At 42.7% G+C, this 24,114-nt stretch overlaps 1 protein-coding gene across 2 annotated transcripts in view; it reads right to left on the minus strand.

The window, feature by feature from the left end:
• Nucleotides 1-1,556: 1,556 nt before the first annotated feature.
• ATAD2 (ATPase family AAA domain containing 2) overlaps nucleotides 1,557-24,114 on the minus strand; it is a 46,404-nt gene continuing 23,846 nt past the window's right edge. For both annotated transcript variants that reach the window (XM_075825765.1, XM_075825766.1), the window contains exons 14-28: nucleotides 23,376-23,535; nucleotides 21,311-21,401; nucleotides 20,887-21,198; nucleotides 20,596-20,728; nucleotides 16,537-16,723; nucleotides 15,975-16,160; nucleotides 15,130-15,265; nucleotides 14,821-15,017; nucleotides 12,641-12,800; nucleotides 12,057-12,179; nucleotides 11,535-11,669; nucleotides 9,212-9,526; nucleotides 6,319-6,440; nucleotides 5,673-5,801; nucleotides 1,557-2,821 (exon numbers count right to left, since the gene is read on the minus strand). In XM_075825765.1, coding sequence (XP_075681880.1) covers nucleotides 2,786-2,821; nucleotides 5,673-5,801; nucleotides 6,319-6,440; nucleotides 9,212-9,526; nucleotides 11,535-11,669; nucleotides 12,057-12,179; nucleotides 12,641-12,800; nucleotides 14,821-15,017; nucleotides 15,130-15,265; nucleotides 15,975-16,160; nucleotides 16,537-16,723; nucleotides 20,596-20,728; nucleotides 20,887-21,198; nucleotides 21,311-21,401; nucleotides 23,376-23,535 — 2,422 coding nt within the window. In that variant the 3' untranslated portion in view covers nucleotides 1,557-2,785. The remainder of the gene's footprint in view (nucleotides 2,822-5,672; nucleotides 5,802-6,318; nucleotides 6,441-9,211; nucleotides 9,527-11,534; nucleotides 11,670-12,056; nucleotides 12,180-12,640; nucleotides 12,801-14,820; nucleotides 15,018-15,129; nucleotides 15,266-15,974; nucleotides 16,161-16,536; nucleotides 16,724-20,595; nucleotides 20,729-20,886; nucleotides 21,199-21,310; nucleotides 21,402-23,375; nucleotides 23,536-24,114) is intronic.

The following is a 24,114-nucleotide window of genomic DNA, read 5'->3' on the forward strand; positions in this document are numbered from 1 at the left end:
TCGCCTCTGGGCGGGACCTAATCGGCTTCCGTAATCGCAGAGCACGAGGCAGTTGTTAGGCCTCCTGTTGCCATAGCAGCAGGGCAGACGATTTGCTGTCAACCACTAAGATGCAACAATCGCTGCATCTAAGGGGTTATGGCAGGAAACGTAAGCTAGCTCCAGTTCCTGCCATTACAGGTGGATGTCAGCTGTAACATCCACCGCCATCTTGCCAACGGCTACGGAAGCCTTTTAGGCCCCGCCACCAGGCAGGGGCCCGGTAGGTTTCCATACTAGGCAGACCACTATTAGGCCTCCGGTTGCCATTGCAGCCACTGCCACCCCGGCAATTTCATTGCTGGGGTGCGGATGAGATTGCAAACACCTTAAATGCAGCGATCACTTGACCGCTTCATATAAGGGGTTAATGGGGGGGGAAAATCAAAGCTAACTTCAGTCCCCACCATTACAGCTGACATCCGGGGATGGCAGAGACTCTGGTGCCATCCATTTGTCGTAAGTATACGACAATTTGCGGGAAGCACTGGATTTCCATGATGTATACTTGTCGGGAAGGGGTTAAAGAACATGGGAAGTGGAAAATATTTTAAATAAAAAGGGAGACAGAACAGATTATAAAATGAAGGAAAATTAATGAGCTTTGCAGAGCTTAAAACCCAAAAAACAAAACACCTGCCAAATGAATAATAGTTGGAGTATTTACTATTGAAGGAGGCTGTGAATATTACTATTAAGGCTGCGTTCACATCTGCGTCAGGTCTCCGTACCGCCGGAACAGAGCCCTGACCAACAGACCAGAGGTTTCCGTTTCCATCACCATTGAGCTCAATGGTGACGGATCCGGTACAAATGGTTTCCGTTTGTTCACGTTGTGCAGGGGTTCCGTCGTTTTGATGGAATGAATACCGTAGTAGACTGCGCTATCGATTGTCAAAACGACGGAACCCCTGCAAAATGGAGACAAACGGAAACCATTTGCACCGGATCCGTCACCATTGAAATCAACTGTGATGGAAACGGAAACCTATGGCTTCTGTTAGTCAGGGCTCCGTTGTTACGGAACGGAGCCCTGATGCAGATGCGAACGCAGCCTAATAAGGGTTTTTGATGTCTCACATATTGAAGTGTGGGAAAAGCTTGGAAAAACGTAAGAAAATAAGTGGTTCCATAACTTATTTATAATGCTTTACTAGAAAAATTGTCTTAAATTTGTTAATATTGTGTTTTTTTTTTGCATGTTTACTTCTCAAGTTTACAAGAAAATATATATATAGAATGTGCATATAGACATACATAGCTCTGCACATCTTAAACTATGTAGACATGTGTCTCCGGCTCTGCTTGGGTCAGATTTTTAGCCAAACCTTAATTTTTATGAATTCCTTTCAAAGGAAAATTGTATGAAGTAAAGCATTGCATAACAAAAAAAAACAAAAAACACACCGAACACCACAGATTACACTATTTGCTGTGAACAAAGCCAAACATTTTCATATAATCATAAAATTCATTTACAGCGCTGCTGTAAAAAAAAACAAAAAAAAAACACACAATTCTCAAGATTTACATTTATTGTGACTTATTTATTTAGAAGAATATGTGAAAATCAGCTTTGTACAGTGTAATAGAAAGAAAGGCAAGACAATAAAAGACTCTTAGAAGCATGAAAACAGTTTCTGGGTAACAGCCAATAAGATTGAGCGGACATTTTAACGTGTTTTGGGAAGTTATCAAATTTTACGACTCATCCCTAGCAAGAGGAAAAAATACAAGACTTAAAAATAGACTCCAGTTCACAGCTCATAAAGGAACAGAAGCGTCTTAAGAGGAATGGCCGACATCAGTCACGTGAGCACGCAAATGGATCTGGAGGGTCCCGAAAGATTTTCCAGGACTTTTCAGTGATTCCGCAGTCGAACATTAGTCAGCCTCTCCACAGCCTTAAGTGGCTGATAATAGAGAACAGTAGATTTAATTAAACTTTACAGCAAATTAAGAATTGATAGACTTTAGGTTCCGTGATTTCTTATCCCTCGCACCGATCCAAAAAACAGTCGAGAGATGTAGAAAAGCGGAGTTCATCATCTGGGACAACTCCTGGTGATATCATGATATGTTAATAAGTGTTTCTCCACAGGATTGAAGGTAAACCTGCTAAGTAAAATTCATTTTTGGGTCTTCTTTGGTCACATCTTAAGATACAGTGCTGGGGCCGCAGCGGTCTATGGTTAGAATACCCCTTTATTGGATAATGTACACTTTTCTAATATACTTCACATTTCCATTCTTCACCAATGTAAAGATCTCTACTTGCTGTCAGTGTACCTGCACGTCTCCTACCTGAAATTTCATAGTGACAGCAGGAGAGCGGCAGCTACAGTGGACTAGGCTAGAGATGTTTAAATGACCACATAAATCTTATTTGGCGCAGCTTTGCGTTCACTGGAAGACCAGTGGTTATTTTAAGTTGAAATGAACAGGCCGCCTTGAGATGTGGTGGTGGAATCCTAATGAAGTGTTCCCAGGATAAGAGGAGATGCCATAGACAGGAGGAATACAGACATTATTAATATAGCAAGCCCATGAAAGAAATTCTATCAGCCCAAAAAGGTTAAAAAAAAAAAAATGCTGCCTATATACAATATCCGTAAAATAACAAATCTTTAAAAACAGAATCTTCAGAACATATCGCATGATTGGACTATCAGAATATGTACAGTTATACACTTAATATATTAGATAAATGATATCTTGAAGCAATTTAAAAGTTCAGCGAACGATGTCAAACTCTGAAATGCAGAACCTCCTTCTCCATTCCCTGAAGAAAAAAAGAAACAGGTGAAAGATAAATAAACGGACACAGACAGCCCAATATGAAGTAGGGATGCACGGTGCATCAAAACTTCGATACTGTTTCGATACTCTGCATCCCTAAACAGTTCGATACCGTTATTTCCTGTATTTCGATACTGAGCTGCGCAGCCACACAGCTCAGTATAGTAACACATGAATGTATGGGAGCGGGGCTGCGGCCGCACAGCTCAGTATAGTAACACATGAATGTATGAGAGCGGGGCTGCGGCCGCACAGCTCAGTATAGTAACACATGAATGTATGAGAGCGGGGCTGCGGCCGCACAGCTCAGTATAGTAACACATGAATGTATGAGCGGGGCTGCGGCCGCACAGCTCAGTATAGTAACACATGAGTGTATGAGAGCGGGGCTGCGGCCGCACAGCTCAGTATAGTAAACACATGAATGTATGGGAGCGGGGCTGCGGCCGCACAGCTCAGTATAGTAACACATGAATGTATGAGCGGGGCTGCGGCCGCACAGCTCAGTATAGTAACACATGAATGTATGAGCGGGGCTGCGGCCGCACAGCTCAGTATAGTAACACATGAATGTATGAGAGCGGGGCTGCGGCCGCACAGCTCAGTATAGTAACACATGAATGTATGGGAGCGGGGCTGCGGCCGCACAGCTCAGTATAGTAACACATGAATGTATGGGAGCGCGGCTGCGGCTGTGTAATTCAGCCACAGCCCCGCTCCTGAGTCATGATAAGTTTGCGGGGTCAGGATGATGTGATGTGGCCAGCGCTGCACTAATGAGCGGCAGCACTGAAGACAGAACATGGCGGGCGCTCTACAAAACACCCCCATGTTCTGTCTCCAGTGCCTAAACCGCCGATCATTAGTGCAGCGCCGGCCGCATCACCTCATGCTGACCGCGCGCGCACTTCCTGTCAGGAGCGGGGCAATGGCTGTATTACACAGCCGCACTCTATAACGGCAGAGATCAGAGAAACCTCTCATCTCCGCTGCTATTCCCCTGAATGCTGCGATCACAGCTGACTGCAGCATTCAGGGGAAAATGAGCAGGGGGGATGCCCCTGGATCGAGTCACAGGGAATTCCTGTGAAGCGATCGAGGGCCATACCATATATGAGCAGATAGCCCAGGGTCTATTGACGGACCCCAGGGCTGTCTTACCATATTTCATGTTGTTAGGACATACCAAAGTATGTCCTAACAACTGCCTGTGTTTCTATCTGTCCACAGGCTAATGTACTGGCACATATCTGATATATGTCTGTGTGTTATCTGTCCACAGGCTAATGTACTGGGATATATCTGATATATGTCAGTACATTACAGTTTACAAATAAAAGTAAAAACAAAGTATTGTTAAATTTTAAAAAAAAATACACATTCACCTTTTTTACAATAAACATTAAAATAAGTCTCAATACATAAAATACACACATTCAGTAATGGCGCGGCCGTAATAACCTGCACAACAATTTTTTTGCATCATTTATGATGTGTACGCTGTAAAAAAATGAAATAAACACGGCTTTCATTCACTTATTAATGTGAGGCGCGAGGTGCGATGAATTTACCCTCCATGTTCCTCACATTAATATGTACCTCGCACATTAACCCATTATGACTGAGAAACATGATGCGATTACTATTAATGTGAGGCGCGTTCAAAATTCATCACGTCGCGCGTCACATCAGAAAACGGAAGATTTTTTTTTTTTTTTTATTACTGTTGGCAAAAGTATCTAAATTGGTATCGAAATCGCAATACTAAACGAAGTATCGGTATCGAAGTCCAAATTCTGGTATCGTGACTTCCCTAATATGAAGTGTGCCAAATCTACACAAGCCTGTATGTGCGTATATATATAAGCTAGTAAAGTAAAAGCAGCACCGTTCTTCCAGTGTGGGGTGCAAGTCCCTGTTCAGACACACGACCAGTGTCACAAATCCACAGACAAATCCAATACACAGGTCAGCACTCCAAGGTAAAGTGTAAAATAAGGATCCTTTATTCACCACAAGCGCAACGTTTCAGCCCTGCTCAATGGGGCCTTTCTCAAGCGAGAAAGGCCCCATTGAGCAGGGCTGAAACGTTGCGCTTGTGGTGAATAAAGGATCCTTATTTTACACTTTACCTTGGAGTGCTGACCTGTGTATTGGATTTGTCTGCGTATATATATATATATATATATATATATATATATATATCTTTATCTCTATATCTCAGTTTATTGAACCTAGATCACTTCTTATTGGGAGCAGAGTTCAATGCCACATGTAGATTTTAGTAGGACTATATTGTTGACTGGAAACCCCCATCCAAACCAAGCTGCCCACCCGCAGGTCCAGTGCAGAAACCCCAAATCAGTTCATTTTGTAAAGTACGTGTAGCATTAGATGGAGTCAATTCAAAAGGAATGGGCTATCAAGTACAAACAAGTCTACTAGGTTGGGCTTACGTTACAATGTGAAGGCAATTCTAGGACGGGGCGGGGGGTGAGATTTTACCCCAAATAGCAGCAGCAATTTAATCAGGAAAAAAAATTGGGGTCTCATTTCATTATTAGAAAGGTTTCAATTTTATTGTGCCTTTGTTTTCATGCAAATTTATTGCAAAAGACGCCTTCAAATAGAGTAGCAGCGCAACAAGTAGACTGTCATTTTGTTTGCCTGAACAGCAGCAACAAGATTCTGACGAATTGCCAGTGATCCCAGAAAAGGCCAAGAAACAGGCCGGGTTTACCATTTGCTTGCAGTCTGTCCCACAGGCGGTTAGTGAGAGGCTTTTCCAGTAAAGTAGTTATTGGGTGTTTTGCAGCGGCTTTCATCCCCCTTACCTGTATTAATTGTGTTTTGTCATAGTCTTTACGGTGTCTGTAAATACACTGGCACAGCAACGCATAAAGTTTTTCCAGTTGTAATACATTATATCTGCTGCTTTTATTAATAACTTTGTTCAAAAGTCCCTAGAAGGGAAAAAAAACAAAAAAAACAAAAAAACAATTAGGGATATAATCCACACCAAAATCATCATAAACCAGATTACAGATCATAGCCTTTTTTTTTTATTTAAAAACTTTCTGGATTCGTAAAATTGCAGGGGTGAAACATTCACTCCAAAGTTGATGTTCCTTAAAGAGGTTTACCCACAAAAATAAGTGACAGCATATCGCTGGCATATGCGGTCTCTCACTAATCGGTGGGGGTCCAATTGCCGAGACCCTTATTGATGGATTCTGAATTGTGCAGCGCCACTCTCGTCCAGGGTTTGTGGATACCCCCTTTTATTTGAATGGGGAAAGTTGCAGTTCTCTCTACAGCGCCTGGACGGGAGCAGCATTGTGCAGGAAAAATGCTGAAGGGGCCCTTCAGTTTTCACTTAAGGCAGGAAAACCCCTTACAGACATGTAATATTTGGGTTACTTCACGTATACTTTTAACAGCACTTTCTCTCACAAAAGACATTGAAATATTAAAACTTGCCTTAAGGTGCTCGTGATTGACTTGAAAGGTCTGTGCTGGCTCAGTAAGTATATCCATGCTAATAAGGTGTTGCTGCTCCACGTGGATTTGTTTGCCACGGGCCTTTGTCAAAACACACACATCTGCTTACATTAAAAAAAACAACAAAAAAAAAAAAGACATGAGAAAATGTGTATATATATATATATATTTATTTATTTAGGTGGGAATCACAGCACCGATCTGAGGCCAGGTTCACACTGCCATTAGTATAAGTTTACCTCTCATCTATCAGAAGAAGAGAGGTTCGAAGGAAGCAACGGTTCCGTTAGAATTACCATGGATTTCAATGGTAATGTTGCTTTCTGTGTCTCCATTCGCTAGGTTTCAGGTTTTTTCCACGGAAACAAAAAAAATAAAAAATAAAGTTCTGCAGACTGTACTTTTGCGTCCGTAAAAAAAAAAAAAATAAAAATAAAAAAATAAACCTAGCGAACGGAGACAAATGGAAAGCAGCAAACAAAAATAATTACCTTTGAAATCAATGGTAATTATTTTTTTTTTTAATCAGTTCAAGTTTATTAAACAGACTACACATCGGTACAAGTCATTATACAATCTGATAAGCTGTGAAAACAGAGCTTCAAAGACCCAAGCATGTATTTCCAACAAAACAGTCCCCTTTCCCCAACGCAACCCCCAGCCGGCCGTCACAGGCTTCCATAGCCTATCTCCTTCTCCTCCCCAGTTCCGCTCCCCTTCCCCCTTCAACTCCCCATATGCACACCCCCGTCAGTACCACCATTCCCGAATGTGGGAACCCGCCACCCCTGCTCCAGTGCCCCATGTGCCAGTAGCATTCCCTGGAACCTCAGGACCATTTAAACTGAAACCACCGCGTGGAGCGCCAGGAGTTCTGAGGAAGCACACCAGAGTGATCAATCCACCTAGCCCATTGTTTTTCAAACTTGTTCCTGGACCCCTCTTGGAATATATCCTGTATTCCATCAGAACCTGAAAGTTAAGCGCACCTATAATTTCTTGCTTCGAGGGTGGTTCCGCATCCAGCCAGTGCTTTGCTATTCCCTTCCTAACTTGGTATAATATTTTCGCAATTGCCAAACAGGACAACCTATCCCCCTCCAGGTCACCAACATACCCCAGCAGCATTACCACGGGATCCAACGGAATCCGCACCTCAAACACTCGGCCCAGTAACTGACATTTCTTTCCATAAGGTCCCCAAAAACCCGCAGGACCAAAACATGTGAAAGATGTCTGCCTTTTCTTCCGGACATCTAGGGCACCTGGCAAATCAATGGTAATTCTAACGGAACCGTTGCTTTACATTGAATCTTTCAATCCTCTCTTCCACTGAACGGATGAGAGGTAAACTTGTACTAACTGTAGTGTGAAAGCAGCCTAAAAATCTAAGCCATATAAACTCATATTCCACGGAAATGGGTTGCAAACAAAATCAAGGACTAAAGGTGGTTTTACACTGGGCGATTATCGGGCAGACAAGCGTTCATATAACATTTGCATTCCCTTTTCCCATCCCTAGGTTAAACTTGGACATGTGTCTTTTTCAATCGTACTAACCATGTAAACAGGGGAACGATCAGCTCATGAACAAGCAAACGAGCGATGGTCTGCTGGTCGTATAGTTTTAAAAAAGTAAAATATTATTGTTGTCGGCAGCACATCTTGGTGTGTAAACAGGGAGACGCGCTGCCGACATGAGGATAATGGATGGGGACAAGTGATCGGAGTAACGACCGCTCGTCCCCATCCATAGCTCCGGGTGACAGGAGCAAACGAGCGCCGATCAACGATGTCTCGTTGATCGGCGCTCGCTGCATCGGCCGGTGTAAAAGGGCCTTTAGACCTAACTTATCTATCTAGCGACCTCATATTCAACACCTCTCAGCTTTCTATCTATATTTTGGGTATGTTCACAGAGAAAAAAAATCTGCCTGGAATCTCCTTCAGGATTTTTGAGGCAGATTTTGAAATGCAATCGGTTTTTGTTTTTATATTAAGAAAATGCACTTTTTTTTTTTAAACTTCTTATGGATTTCAATGGAGGTTTAGGAGGCGAAAGCCGCTCAAAGATAGGGCATGACTTTTTTTTGGCGTCTGGTCAACCACCCGAGAAAAAGAAAAAAAGCCTCCTGCTTTCATTGAAATCAGTGGAGGGATATTTGGGGAATATTTTGCGGCGATTCCGACGCAGTTCCTGTACCAAAAAAACGTTGTGATAACAAGACCGGCTCAGACAAGCATTGTCTGTTAAATATTTTTTAAAACCGGTAAAACCCAACCAGTATACTTTCCCCATCTTTGCCAATGTTAACAGTTACAAAACAATTGTAAAAGGTGGCCGTACCTGAAATAGCGGTCAGTGAAATACTCAGACTTTTCCACATAATGTGGAAAGCTAAAGCGGATGTATGATATAGGAGAGCATCTCTTAGAAGGGTTGGTCACAGTAGAAATATTGAGAGCATAATCGCTAGGATATACCGTCAATGTCCGATCACTAGAACAGAGACCGTGGCGCTAGGAAAGTGTTGGCTCTGCTTTTACCGAAAGCCGTATGGTCAGCCTTTTACATCAATGGTCAACTATGCAGTCCAAGGAAAAAGCCGGACACAACCACCGATTGGACACTATTGGAATAGCCTAGCAACCCCTTTAACTTGGTGGAAACGTGGTTCGGAGTTCCAGATGGTAATCAATAGTGTTTGCCAAAGACGATAACTACTTCACCGTACTAATGCCAAGCTAGAGCATGCGTAGATTACATAGGATCTAATAAATGGAATTTACTGCTGTTTACATATGCCCAGTTTAGACTGACAAAGCAAAAAGGATCTAGGACAATTGCAGAATTAGTCAAATGCAGCCGTACCGTTTGTTTCCACGTGGTCACCATTTTCGGATGGTGAAGGATTTTCCACAGGTTTCTCAAATGTTGAATTAAATGAATCCTTAAAGGGAGAAGCTTTTGTGGCTTCTTTTGTCGAATTTTCACCTTCCAAATTACTACTCTCTGCTTCCAATGAGGACTCGTCTAGAAGGTCTATTTCAGTCTGATCCAAACTGGACTCTTGCGGTTCGTGGTCAGCATCACTTTCTTCATTATTTTTATCAACCCGTGAAACCTTCTTCTTTTTATCAATGCAGCCAGAGCTCCAACGACTTTTCCGCTTATATCTTTTCTTTCCTTTGAAAGCCAAGGCAAAAAAAAAAAAAAAAAAACACGAATTAAAACGAAATACAGCTCAAAAAGGTATTGCATAACTCATAAGCTTTTAGTCAAGCTCTACAACTGCAAGCTCAGGCACCAGTAAGGGGGTGTCACAGAATTTTCAATGGCTAATTCTTCATAAAATTGGATTTTCCTACTCACCTTAAAACCCTTTTTTAATTCATTGAGGGGCACAGCACCATAGGTATAGGCCCTTGCCAGCACTAGGTGGTAAAGGGGAAAAAAAAGCTCTCCGCCCAGGCAGGTCATAACCTCCCTTCTCAGATACTAGAATAATCAGTTTTAGCCTAGTGTCCATAGGAGGCAGACACTACCTACTTCTAAGATCTACTGCGCTCTTTTTTGGTTTTATTTGTCTTTATAGCGTCAGGATTGTGGTTAGTCTTGACTGCCAGTTTAGTCAACCCCCTGAGGGTGCCTATCGGACGCTCTCCCGCCATTCTGGCCGGTTAGGAGGTGCGCTCTGGTCATTATCCATCAGCTCGTTGACAAGGTGACCTGGTCATTTAAAGAAGGTATGGTCTTGCCAAGGGGGAAGCCTTAGACAGTTGATAGACTGGCGATTCTACCATAGGCCAAGCCAGCTGCTTTGGCCAGGTCTTCAGATCCACGCATTTGGAGCAGGAGGAATGGCCATTGGGGGAAGCTTCTACTGTTCGAGAGACTTGTGACCAAGTGGGTAGGAAAAAACGTATGACATTGCGAAAGGAGATTAGTGAAGGGGCCTTTATTTCAGAACGAACCTCCGGTCAAGGGAAGTTGGACTACTAAAGGTCTAGGTGAGAATCAGACCAGGCCCTTTATACAAGGACCCCTGTGAGGGGGGGCGGCCTTCACACAGAGGTGCAGTGGCCAGTCTTCTGAGGAAGGATTGGTTGGTTAGACTGCCCCAGGTTTCCCATAACCGATAGGGAGACCTAGGGAGGTCAGCCTCTGCCAAAGACAAGAATCATGCCCAGTCCGGCTTAGTGGGACCGACTCTGGAGCAGGCGGGGCTTCGGATGGCATCCTTGTCCTAAAGGTTACATGCTGCCTGAAAGGGGAGGTGGTTGAACGGAGCACAGCAAATGCTTAAGATGGCGTGATTAAACTACAAGGACGAAAGTAAAGAATCAAGTTAGGCCTGAAGAGACCAGGGGTTAAATTCTCAGGAGGGCAAGCGATGCTTGCATCGACGAAAAAGGATGGAGGCGCTAAAGATACATGATCGGGACTACGGTAGTATCCAACTATGCGTCACCTCATGCTCCCCTAATTCTTAAATCCTCCATTTCATTCTCTTTGCTTTATCTTTCAGCTGCAAACCAGCAGGGCACCTCTCTGGTGTGAGGGAGACCCGTTTGAGAGCAGGCTGGATGACCCTTGGGCCAGTGGACGCCACACGAGCTCTGATGGGCTTGTCACACTGTCCATTGGCAAGAAGAGCGTCTGCCTCCAACAGACACGAAGCTAAAATTAATAAGCGTGTTTGCAGGAGGGCCTGTGTAGGAGAAACTAACACTTTTTTGCTTAGTGTCTCCTCCTAGTGGCAGCAGCCTACACCCACAGTGTTCTGTGTACCCCAATGATAAGCAAGAAAGGTCTATTCTGGGAATAACCTTTTAAATGGTAACTAAACATTCAACAAACGGACATGTCAGAAGTTTTGATTGGTGGGGGACCCCCACCAGTCACTAAAACGAACCACCAGTCACTAAAACGAAGTGGCCGAAGCGCTTCGGCTTTTTCCAGAACCAATGTAGCGTTGTACGGGCTCGATAGAATGTCATTGAGCCTGTAAACCGCTACAAATCGATTTCCGGGAAAAAACCAAACAGAAACAAAAAGCGGCTCAGCGCTCACAAGAGTACGTCTGCCGCTTAGTTTTAGCGATCGGTGGGTGTCTCACGTTTAGCTGCCCTTTAAGACAAAACATCTGATCAGAATTTACACAAAGTTGAAAATCAAGACTGTTTCAACACACCTGTGCTGGGAGTACTTGCTGCAAATCGAGACAATTTTTCAGGGTTTTCCATGTCCGTTTTCTTTCCATCCGGAGTTGTACAATTTTTAGGAAGCACATAGTAATAAGATGGAGTATACTTTGAAGATGAAAAACCTAGATGAGTAGATTTACACAAATTTAAAGGTCATTGACATAACTTTTTGAATTACATTCATCAGTAGTTTATACGAACAGGATTTTTTTTTAAGTACTCAGCGTAAAATCATTTTTTGGCATTGGGGGACAGAATGCGGGTATATGCTGTTGCCATAAGCTTATACCCACGGTCTTTGTCCTCTAATGTAACAAGAAAAAGAATTTGTCAACTAGTTGCAGTTTCTGGGATAGTGAGAATCACAGTACTATATTATGAGGTTGGAAGTTTTGGCTTTTTGGAAAAACGCAGTATTTTATACATCAAGAAGTGGAGGGTGAATAAGAAACCAGGACGATTGTCTATTCTCATCAGTCTAGATACGGATTAAATCAGATTTCTCTTACCTCTCTCTTTTCGAGATTCTTGAATTTCTTCACATAGCTTTTCAAATTCTTCATCTAATTCCTGTTTTATTATTGCATATGTGACATCTCTTAAAGCGCACGCTCTATGGCGGATTAAACGATCTGAAAGTGTAGAGAAGAAAAAATATATACACTAAGTCACATTAGTAGCAGTTACTGGTTCTTTAAAATTGATGGCCTATTAGGATAGCCCATCAATATTAGATCGGTGAGGGGGTCTGAATCTCGGCAACCCCTCAGATTTGCGGTTTTAAGAGGTATCTGCCTCATACTGCAGTACATGGATTGTAAAGAAGTTTTCCCCCATCACAATGTTTTAAGACTCAGCTATAGCCTAGATAGTAACCTGTTAAACATGTACCCCGGGGAGAGTCTCTGCCATGTCTCTGGGGAGTACTTACACTGTGTTCTTATAGGCAGCACAGAGTATGATCATAGCCTTGGGAAAACTTTTCTTAGGAACATTGAGAAATACTGATGTATGGGATAGGTATAAATAATGGGAGGGGGAGTCATTAAAGTTCACACAATGATGTTATACAAGAACATTAATAAAAACTCACCGCTTGGGTCCTTGTCTGGATTGTACTCTAGTGCATTGCTGCATACAAGATCAATATCTATTAAATATTCCTTTATGGTTTGATACTTATGAAGATCAATTTTGCTTATAATAGTTGAAAGGTCCATTGGTTGTGCAATTACTGTAACATAATCAGGAACCTGAAATCAAAATATCAAAACCTCAAGTTTACTTAATAAAAAAGATAAAATTTACAGTAATGTGAAAAAAAAAACCAAAACGACCACACTATTTCCAGTTAACATTGTTATTTATCGTTCAAGATCGTATATTTTTTTTTTTTTAAGTTTTCCTCAGAAGCCTCTACAGCGATATATAACAGTCAAACTGGCTGACAACCATCTTCAGAGACATGCACGCGTGGTCAAATATTCATCTTTATTTCAATAGGGAGAGGGAGACAAGCGGTTGCCAGACACTTCTAGCAGCATCACATGTCCTGGCAGAACCAAGGGTCGGGCTTGTGGAAATTCCACAGGCTTGATCCACGCTGTGCGGAGGCCCTGGTAGACTTTAGAAAGCCGTCAGTATATGCAGACAGTCTAATGTGTGTGGGCAGCTTCAGCCATTATAGGTACACGAGAAAGAAATTTGCACAACAGCGTAGAGGTGTTTAGATAGTTATGTAAATTGTATGGTTCTGAATGGCAACAGTAAAACCTTTTATTGGGAGGACCGATTAGAAGATATTAAAGTGACAATATTCCAGTCATTTTGTGCTGGCGGCTTTTACCTAGTTTATACTTAAAGAGGCTCTGTCACCAGATTTTGCAGCCCCTATCTGCTATTGCTGCAGATCGGCGCTGCAATGTAGATTACAGTAACGTTTTTATTTTTAAAAAACGAGCATTTTTGGCCGAGTTATGACCATTTTTGTAGTTATGCAAATGAGGCTTGCAAAAGTCCAAGTGGGTGTGTTTAAAAGTAAAAGTCCAAGTGGGCGTGTATTATGTGCGTACATCGGGGCGTTTTTACTACTTTTACTAGCTGGGCGCTCTGACGAGAAGTATCATCCACTTCTCTTCAGAACGCCCAGCTTCTGGCAGTGCAGACACAGCCGTGTTCTCCAGAGATCACGCTGTGACGTCACTCACAGGTCCTGCATCGTGTCAGACGAGCGAGGACACATCGGCACCAGAGGCTTCAGTTGATTCTGCAGCAGCATCGGCGTTAGCAGGTAAGTCGATGTAGCTACTTACCTGCAAACGCTGATGCTGCTGCAGAATCATCTGTAGCCTCTGGTGCCGATGTGTCCTCGCTCGTCTGACACTATGCAGGACCTGTGAGTGACGTCACAGCGTGATCTGGCAGAAGCTGGGCGTTCTGAAGAGAAGTGGATGATACTTCTCATCAGAACGCCCAGCTAGTAAAAGTAGTAAAAACGCCCCGATGTACGCACATAATACACGCCCACTTGGACTTTTACTTTTAAACACACCCACTTGGACTTTTGCAAGCCTCATTTGCATAACTACAAAAATGGTCATAACTTGGCCAAAAATGCTCGTTTTTTAAAAATAAAAACGTTACTGTAATCTACATTGCAGCGCCGATCTGCAGCAATAGCAGATAGGGGTTGCAAAATCTGGTGACAGAGCCTCTTTAAGGCTATGTATATTTTTTTTAATAAAAATGTCTGTTTTGTGCGCCTTTCTAATTATTAAAAATAATTTTTACTTCTTGAGATACAGCTGCTTTGTATTCTGTATACAGAGCAGCTGCATCTAGCACAGAGACCTGAATCAATCACGTCAATGGCACGGACTGGTTCAGTGTCAGCGGGTACTGCATGTATGACGTGCTGGATCCACCTGAGTTATAAACTTAGATGTGATCGGTAACAACTCGATCCCGCGTGTCAGACACATAGGACCCGCTGTCAATGAACCATCAGTGCCGCTGACCTGAGGGATACAGGTCTCAGCGCTAGATACAGGATACCAAGCAGCTGTATCTCAAAAGGTAAAAATTATTTTTAATAAAAAAAAGTATTTAGAAAGTTGCACAAAACATAGTGATACATTTTTACTTAAAAAAGACAAAGTATTTCAAAAGGTGAAAGTAGTACACTATCCAATAATGTTACATCTCATGAAAATAGTCAACGTATTTACTGGAGGCAAGAGTACATACAAAGCAAATACTTTTCAATGCATTTACCTCTTCTAGGTCCACTGGCTTTGTAAATGCTCGGAAACGTTTATCAATAGCAAGCCTGTGTGTCACATCTCTAAGGAAGAGTCGCAACTCCCGAAAAGTGTCTTCTTCTTGCTCTTCCAATCTCTTTAACTCCTCAGCGGTCAGCTGCCGAGGTTCAGGAGGAGGAGCCACTGGTAGAATCTCAAGGGCCTGCAAAACTAATCAGGGAAAACTTTCAGGGTTGTACATACGGAGAGAACTAGAACATATAAACACTAAAGCCTCATTATAAACTAAGTTCTTACATTCACAATAGAAAATATCACTAACCTGCCTTTTTCTTTGAAGTGGGAGTCTTGGCAGCTTGACTCAAGATAAGATCCTCAAAGAAAGCTCTCCGTTCTTGCTTGCTGGGTAGGGGAACATGAAAAACTTCCCCATAATCATCCAGGAAAAGTTCTTTCAGCTATAGGGAAAGTTAGTGGCGAGTAGAGATCTAATTAAAAGCCATCCGAAGTGAAATGCATAACCATAGAAGCAAACCAAGGCTCAATGTTTGGTATATGCAGTAAAACTGTTTGAGCGCTATGCATTATCTTCTCACTTGTCATTGGGGACACAGTAACCACGGGTATAGACTTCTGCCACTAGGTGGAACAGATTATCTCACTTCCTGAAATTGGGTGTAGGAGAAGCTCAACACTTTCTGCTTAGGATCCGCCGAGCGGCTGAAGCCTATACCTAGGATTACTGTGTCCCCCAATCAACTGGATGAGAAAATGATTTTAATGGTGTGAAAAAATAAATAAATAAATTAAGGCTATTTTCCACTACAATTTTCTCCCCCAGACAAGTATTCTGCCAAAAAGCGATGCAACTGAACTTTTAACAGAACAGCTTTCTTTATTTTTTCTAAAAAGGGGAAAATGAAAATTGTCTTTTTTCTAGAAGGATCTGAACATATACTGTGCAAACGTGTACCCTTACGCTTGGATACTTCAGACATAAGGTATATGTTTATTATTTTGTGGTCCCTTTGTACGGTTTGGAAAAATTGTGCAGCCCACAGGACCCACAAAAAGTCTATGAATATGGTCTATGGTTCCAGATGCATACAGCGATTGTATGGAAAATGAGGTGTGAAGTATAAAACATGGGTCTCTTTTTTGTAATACCTCAGAGGGCAGCTCAGCATATCTGACATCGGAGGTTGCAAGTAGAAGAACTGGAGAAAATGATGGGATGTTTTTAAGTAAAGTGATGAATGTTGCCTTCAGAGTGAAACCGACAGTCTCCCACCACAGATGAATGTGAGGGATATAAAGGATGCTTGGAGCAGTTCTTTTTGCCTCACGGAAAAGCTGTATAGAAAGTGAAAAAAACAAAAAAAAACACACTAACTATATGTCCATATACCAAAACATACATACACAGGTTAATTCCATAGAGAACCAAATAACCCATCAATAGCTTGAGCCATCAGTCACATTCTTTAGTGGAAACGGCCAATGACTTACATTTAATCTGTCATTTTGAATTTAATTTTTTTTGGCTAATAGTTGCCCTAAACATGTAGATTATGGAAAAAAATAATAAATTGTCCCCCCCATTAAATGCCAAATCTATTATGTATGTTTGAGGTCTTATCGGCCAGAAGTACAGTGAGCCATTCATTTGTTGCCCGCTGTATTCAGGTAAATATATTGTACTCTCCTTTATTAACACATTTGTTTTTACCTGTGCACAGTTTTCTTCTGGAGAAACAACACTAACACCAAAAAGAACAGCCAAGTCTAATGTGTACACGGTAAACTTTTCCAAAGCGTGTATGATTGCTGGAGCCAAGTGCGTCCCCTGACCTTGTCCGGGACTTCCCGATAATAGCATCCTGGGTCTGTAAGATGTTGGTTGTTGATTTGCATTTCTACAACAAAATAATAGGATTATTCCTAGGAAACAGACTAAAATTATGCAATTCAAAGAGATATTAAGACAGAGTCACATGGCCAAGTGAAACAAAGCCTAAAACATCCCAAAAAAAATCCTGACATTAAAAAGTCCATGCATTTTATTTGAAAACCAACAGTACGGTTACATCCACAAAGCGCAAACACTAGATTTTCCACAACAGATATCATTGCGGAAAATCTACAGCGTAGTACAGTAGAAGTAGAGTGGGTAAGATATGAACAAATCTCATCCAAACAAAGCAAAAAACAAAAACCCAAAAACAGCTGAAAAACTGTTTATAAATTGCCTTGGCGAGTTTTTTTTTGTTTTGTTTTTTAAGTTGCAGAATGTCAATTTACGCTTCGCTGCTCTTTTGTTGCGGGTTTTCCCCATTGAATTCAAGGTAAGAATCAAGAGGCACATTATGTAAATTGTGGTGAAGGTAATCTTACTAGTGGCTGTATTTGAGTTATTCACTCTCATCTGGTGTCATGTGACCAGCATTAGGACTCTACAACTAAGGCCTCATGCACACGAACATATTTTTTTCCTTCCGTAAATACGGGTCCTTGGTCACACGTATTCGACCCGTATTGCACCAGTATTTACGGACCCGTAAAATACGGGTCCGGTGTCACCCGTATTCCACCCTTATTTGCGGGCACGTTTTCGATGCAAAATTGCACTACACTAATCGGCAGCCCTTCCCTCTATCAGTGCAGGATAGAGAGAAGGGCCAGCCCTTTCCGCAGTAAAATAAATTCATACTTACCCGGCGGTTGCTTTGGTGACGCGTCCCTCTTTCGACTTCCAGCCCGACCTCCCTGGATGACGCGGCAGTCCATGTGACCGCTGCAGCCTGTGATTGGCTGCAGCCGTCACATGGGCTGAAACGTCATCCCGGGATGCCGGACTGGAGGAAGAAGCAGGGAGTTCTGGGTAAGTATGAACGTCTTTTTTACAGGTTGATCTATATTGTGATCGGTAGCCACTGTCCAGGGTGCTGAAAGTTACTGCCGATCGCATAACTCTTTCAGCACCCTGGACAGTGACTATTTACTGACATCGCCCCCGTAATTACAGGTGCACACACGTAGTCACCCGTAATTACGGGAGCCCCATAGACTTCTATGGGCCTGCCCGTGCCGTAATTCCGGCCTAAAATAGGACGTTCTATATTTTTCAACGGCACGGGCACCTTCCCGTAAGCATACGGGGAGGTACCCGTGGCCAATAGAAGTCTATGGGTCCGTAATTACGGGCGTTTTTACGTTCGTGTGCATGGGGCCTAACACAGGGTGTTGTGGACAGGAAGTCAGTTTCTCTATTCTCATGACCCAGTTCTTCACCCTCGAGAGCTGGAACTTGGCGCATTGCCCATGCTAGCATCCTCGCGGCCTCCGCCTTCACTGATGCGTTTCGAATCCAGTCTTTCTAATTTAGGCAAGCCACGGCCGTGACAAAGTTTGGACACAAGTTTGAACTTGGACCGGAAGGCTAGACAGAACGGATATCCAACGCTGCAGGCAAAAAGAAAGATCGCCATCAATTTCAGGACGTTGATGGAGCTGGAACATTCTTGTCTGAGACCACCCTGTGCTATGAGGTTCTGGAATATTCCCCCCAGAGACTCACTTGTGGAAAGAACAAGCAGCAGCAGGGGATGGCCTGAAAGGAGAGCAACCAACGAAGGAACTGACTGGGGAAAAATAATCTTTCAATGAGTCAGGAGAGCAGTTCCACCGGGAGAGGATTAACTTTTGAAGGGGTCGAGTATGAAACTGGCTAAGAGGCCACCATGGTGCCATTGACTCAAAGAGCTACGAGAGACCTTCTGCAAGGACCAGACTTGAATCCAAATTAGCAGATAACCTCTCCTGAATCCTTGCCGACCACATGTCGAAGGTCATGCCCAGAAAGGTAAGTGTCTGGAAAGAGGATAAGCAGGATTTGGAGTTGTTTATAATCCAACTGATTGATTCCCCTTGCACAAAAAAAACTGCCATGACCACAGAGAGAATCTTGAAAAGAAAAATCACTCCACCGACGCAGCGATTTGTGGTCCTGGTAGACATGCCCACTGCCATCCAATACCAGAAGAGCAACCAACTGGACACTGCCGGGAGGTCAAGATCGCAACAGAGGTGGACATGAATTTGTGGATGCTCCAAGTACGGCAGAGACGTGAGTAGGCAGTGCGACCTTGCGACAGATGCAGGCAGCTAGAGGGTTATCCACTATACTCACTCAGGGAGAGACACTGGTGTGGAGCAGTAGTTAAGAGCTGCTCCTGGGGCGTTTAAAAGGATACAAAATACTAAATCAAATCTGCACTGTGTGCATGAGGCATAAAGTGCCATCAGCATGGTGTGGAGGACAGGAGAAATTTATACTGTCATGGGCATTTAGGGCCAGGTCACATCCACCTTGGTTTCCGTTCAACCTTTCCATCATAGGAACAGACGAACACAATCTAACGCTTCAGTTTGCATTACAGTTGATTTCAACAGTATTTGTTTTTTTCCTTTCAGTTGGTGTCAGTTTGCCTACATTTCGGTTTTTTTTCCACTGAAACAATAGCGTAGCCGACTACGCTATTGTTTGTGAAAAAGAAACGGGAACCTTGCGGAACGAAGGCAAGCTGACAGAAGAAAAAATTAATACCATTGAAATCAAACTGGTAATGCAAACGGAAGCGATAGATTCTGTTCCTGGCATAAAGGTTGAATGGAACAGATGAAAGGAGGCCAGCGCTGATCAACAGGCCTTTAGCTCACAGATGATTGACTAAAACAATACATTAGGTCAGAAAGGGTTCTGAGCTTCTAATGTAAAGTAGAATGTTTCCAGTGACAGCAGAGTTCTTGAAAAGACCAGGAATTGAAACAAAGTATATCAGAAAATTACAGAACTTTATTTATACAATAAAGTGACTGTGCAGATGGGAGTATAAAAATTATATACAAGTCAGTACCTTTAAACTATGCTTACCTGCTGTTTATTTTCTTAGTACTTGCTACCCAACTTTTTTAAGCTCACCTCCATTAAAGTAAATCTGTCATCGACATTATTCTGTCCTGACTGAGGGCAGCCTAATGTAGTGACAGATGCAGATTTCAGCAGTCTGTCACGTCTGTGATAATGTGTACCCATTTCTGAAAACGAACATTCAAAAGCCTCGGCAGCGACGCCGGAGGAGTCCAGCATGTTCATGAAGTGTCTGTAGCTCCACCCATCCTCCAATGACAGACGTCTCCCTATGCACAGTAATAGGCAGACCTATCAATTAGCAGACAGTGGGCTAGTGTGAAAATATAGGCAATTCAATTTTTGTTGTTGCCCTTTAAAGGGTTATTCCCAACTTTGACGTTTATGGCATTTCCACAGCATATGCTATAAATGTCTGATAGATAAAGTCCCAATTCATCTATTTATACAGAACGGGGGTCACCCAACCCCCGTTTCACCAGGTGAGGCAACCACTGGCTGCCAGTTCCAGACGGGACTAAGTGGAGTGGTGGCCATGCATGCGCACGTCTCTCTCCATTACATTCTATGGGAGTTACAGAAACAGCAGAGCAGCACTTGCTTACCCATTTCTGTAACTCCCATAGAAAAGGATAGAGAGCCGCGTGCATACGCTGCCTCCTCTCCACTTACTCACGCCTGGAATCAGCAGAAAGTGGCCGCCTCACTGGGGGTGCGGTTCCTAGAGCGGAGACTCGCATCTATTACACAACTATGCCATATCCTGTGGAAATGTCTAAGTTGGGAACAACCTTTTAATTTATTGATAGAATCAAGCTGCCAAAGATCCATTACAGTAAATCCAAAAACGTTACTTACACACGGAGGTGAAGAAGCTGACGATTTTCTTTTTGGTTACTGAGGAGCTTGTGATTAATCCCATTGTCAAACACAGAGGGTTGTTCATCATCACTGTACAGTAAATCTTCATCCAGCATGTGACTTGAAGATGCTGAAAGGGCAAATCTATTACTACAGCTGCACCACTAAAGCGGACACAACATGGTTCAAATAATAAGATTACTGAAAATATAATAAAAATGTGAACAGCTTTCATTTTTAACATTAGATGCAACAAAACTGAACAGTGCAATCACAATGAATACGTACCACACTCTATGCTCTTGAGTCCTTCATCTGCATGAGGGAAAACTTTCCTTAAAGTGTTCAAGATGTTCTGAAGAATATTCTGGAGCAGTGGTTGAATAATGGAGGAAAGGGCTTGGCCTGGAGAAACTACAGCTCTCTGCGATGCTGGCACAATTTTCTGCATGGCTAATATGAAGTCTTTAGCAGCGATTTTAATAGAAGTTATATCCAGTAATAATTTGTCAGATGTTGTGTAAATCTGAGGGTAACGTCTGCGTAGAGCACACAAGGCTGCTTCAGCACATACTGACTTTATATCTGCACCACAATAACCTTGAAGTGGGAAATAAAGCACAAACTAAAGATTTAAAAAAGCAGATATAAAAGCAGCAACTTTGCTCATTGCTAAACCTACATTTGCCAGTGCATTCTAAGCAATTCTTACCTACACACTTTTCAGCTAACTCTTGCAGAAATACTTCTGATGGTTTGGGATTCCATTCTTGTGTGTGAATTTTGAGAATTTGCAGTCTTGCCTAGAAATGTATGAAACAAAAAAATGAGGCGATTAAGCAAGAACAGGGGTGTACGTACGTCAGTCACCAGGCCACCTTCTTGCATGTCCAGTTCGGATGTCTAAATTACCATAATCACTGTGATGCTCTGCGCTCAGACAACTTTCCACCATAGCCAGTTTTAACTTTTTCAGCAATTTGTGCTACAGAAACTCCAGGACCAGACGGGCTAGCCGTTACTCCCCATGCACATGAATAAACCTGGGGCACCCACAACCATGTCAGGGGTTTGTCACTCCTTGGACCATTTTTGATTGGTACTAACCACTGCTTACTAGGACCCCACAAAACCTGCTGTTTTGGAGATGCCATGACCCAATCGTCTAGCTTTCGTCAAAGTCACTCAGATCCTTATACTTGTTGCCTAATCCCACAGATTGTAATGATATGATAAATGTTATTCTCTTCACCTGTCTGTAGTTCTAATGTTATTGTTGAACGGTGCACATACTGTCAAAGTATCATATTTGTGAACCTAAATTGCTCAACATGACAGACAGCTGAAACTGAAAACAGCCTACAGAGGGGGATGGGCTATTTTTTTCTAAGACTTCTAGTTTATGACTTTGCATTCAGCTGTTACAAAGGCGGACGTGACAAACTTGATCACATTGTATTCCTTTTGGCTAAAGATACATACTAAGATTAGAATGGGATTTTGTATGTTAGCATATGTAGAATGTATATGTATGCAATTATGAGGGTAACCCCTACGCTCATTTACTTATAAATAAAGATGGATCCGGCCCCTAGGGCAGAGACTGTTTTGAACACCAACGCTGTGTGTCATGGTCTCTCTGCAGCCGGCCGGCCTCTCTCAAATCCACCAGTGAGCGAGCATTAATTAATTTGGAACTCAGACAAACGCAGATAATGTCCAAAGTTAAGGGACAAAGTAATTTCTGCAGCGACAACACAGACGTCACAAAGCATCTTAAGATGGCCATACAAATTAGATGTAGGTCGACAGAACCTGCCGATGTCGGCCGGCCATCTAATGTGCATGGCTGGTGTCCAGACTCTCCCCCCAGATGGAAGATGGGGTGGGAGAGAAGGGTCGGTCGTGTTGGACTCCAACATGCCTGATCCTTTTGTTTGCAAGAACATAAGCCAGAGCAGTCTGTCAGCGGCTTTACACCTCCCTATTGATAACGCATGCACGCTCGACAGTTGGGAAGAATAGCTGTCGGCCAAGCTATCGTATGGCCGACAGCCATTTGAAATGTATGGCCAGCTTTATTGTTCGATATCTGCAATATACAGGAAGCCTGCCATGAGAACACAGATCTAGGCTCCAGAACACAGATAACAGCCTGCCCTATGCATTTAAAGGAACTATGTGAATGCTTCCCTTACTACAAGCAGCAGTGACCGGTCTCATTATCATAAACGCCATTATTTTAACAAGCTTTAAATAAATCAATTGTATAAGCGAATATAAGAAACGTATTAATATATATTTTGAGGGACTATTCACACAATTATGTGGGTAGCAAAAAAAAAAAAAAAGTTTGAGAAAGCTACGAGTTTGCTCCAAAAACACCTAAAATATGTCCCTTTTTTTACGAGCGACATGCCTTTTCTTTACAAGAATATTTTGACTCCGCATTTTTTTGAAACAACGGTGTAAAACCACCTCGTACAAAACCAACCATTAAAAAAATTGCCGGAAAGCTGTTTGCAGGCGTTTGAGGTGTATTTCAGAGCGTAAAGCGACCGTTTTACCATCCAAACTACGCGAGAAAATAAGCCACGTTACACACTTTCTGCCACAAAACGGTTGACTCACTCTGAATTTACTAGAAGGTTATGGAGAGGCAAGGAGAAGGAGGCAAAGTGAAAGACACATCCAGAAGTGCTGCTGCAGCTTTTAGTAACCTCCAAAAGGGTTTGAAAAAAACAAAACAAAAAAAACAAACAAAAAACTGTACTTACAACTCTATCTGGTAGGCTGAATAGAAATTCTCTGTCAAAACGACCAGGTCGTCTGAGAGCTGGATCTATAGAGTCAAGTCTGTTGGTGGCTCCTATTACAACGATCTCTCCTCGGCTATCCAAACCGTCCATTAGAGCCAGCAGTGTGGAAACGATGGAACTGACAATTAAAGGAACAGTGTCATCACAAATAATTTTTTTATATGTTAAAGATGTTAGTGCTTTAATAAAAACGTTTATTTTCATTTGTGTGTTTGTGTTTTACTGTTTCTTATTTTTACACTTTTTTCTTCCCTATGGGGGCTGCCATTTTTTGTTCCATTTCTGTGTGTGTCGATTAACGACACACACAGACATGGAGTACGGCAGCCACAGTCCCATAGGGACTGCGAACGGCTCCCGTCCCATTGACTGCCGTGTACGGCGTCTGTGTGGGAACTGCGCATGCGCCGCTCCCACACAGTCCTATTCGAAATTGGCGCCGTCCGGCGCCATTTTCCTGTGGACCGGAAGTCGCGGCCGGACAGTAATATTACTACTTCCGGTCGCGGCTTCCGGACTTGTGCACATGGAACAGCGGCAGCAAAGGGAGCGGACGGGCCGGAGGGAGCCGCGGCGGCAGGAGCAGGTAAGAGATTTCAATGTATGTTAGTGTTTGTGTGTGTTTACTACTGTATGTAAACCTACTACACTGTGGGTTACCTCAAAAAATGGCGACACACAGTGTAGGAGGTTAAAC

The sequence above is a fragment of the Rhinoderma darwinii genome, chromosome 5, assembly GCF_050947455.1.
Source record: "Rhinoderma darwinii isolate aRhiDar2 chromosome 5, aRhiDar2.hap1, whole genome shotgun sequence".
NCBI classification, from domain to species: Eukaryota; Metazoa; Chordata; class Amphibia; order Anura; family Rhinodermatidae; genus Rhinoderma; species Rhinoderma darwinii.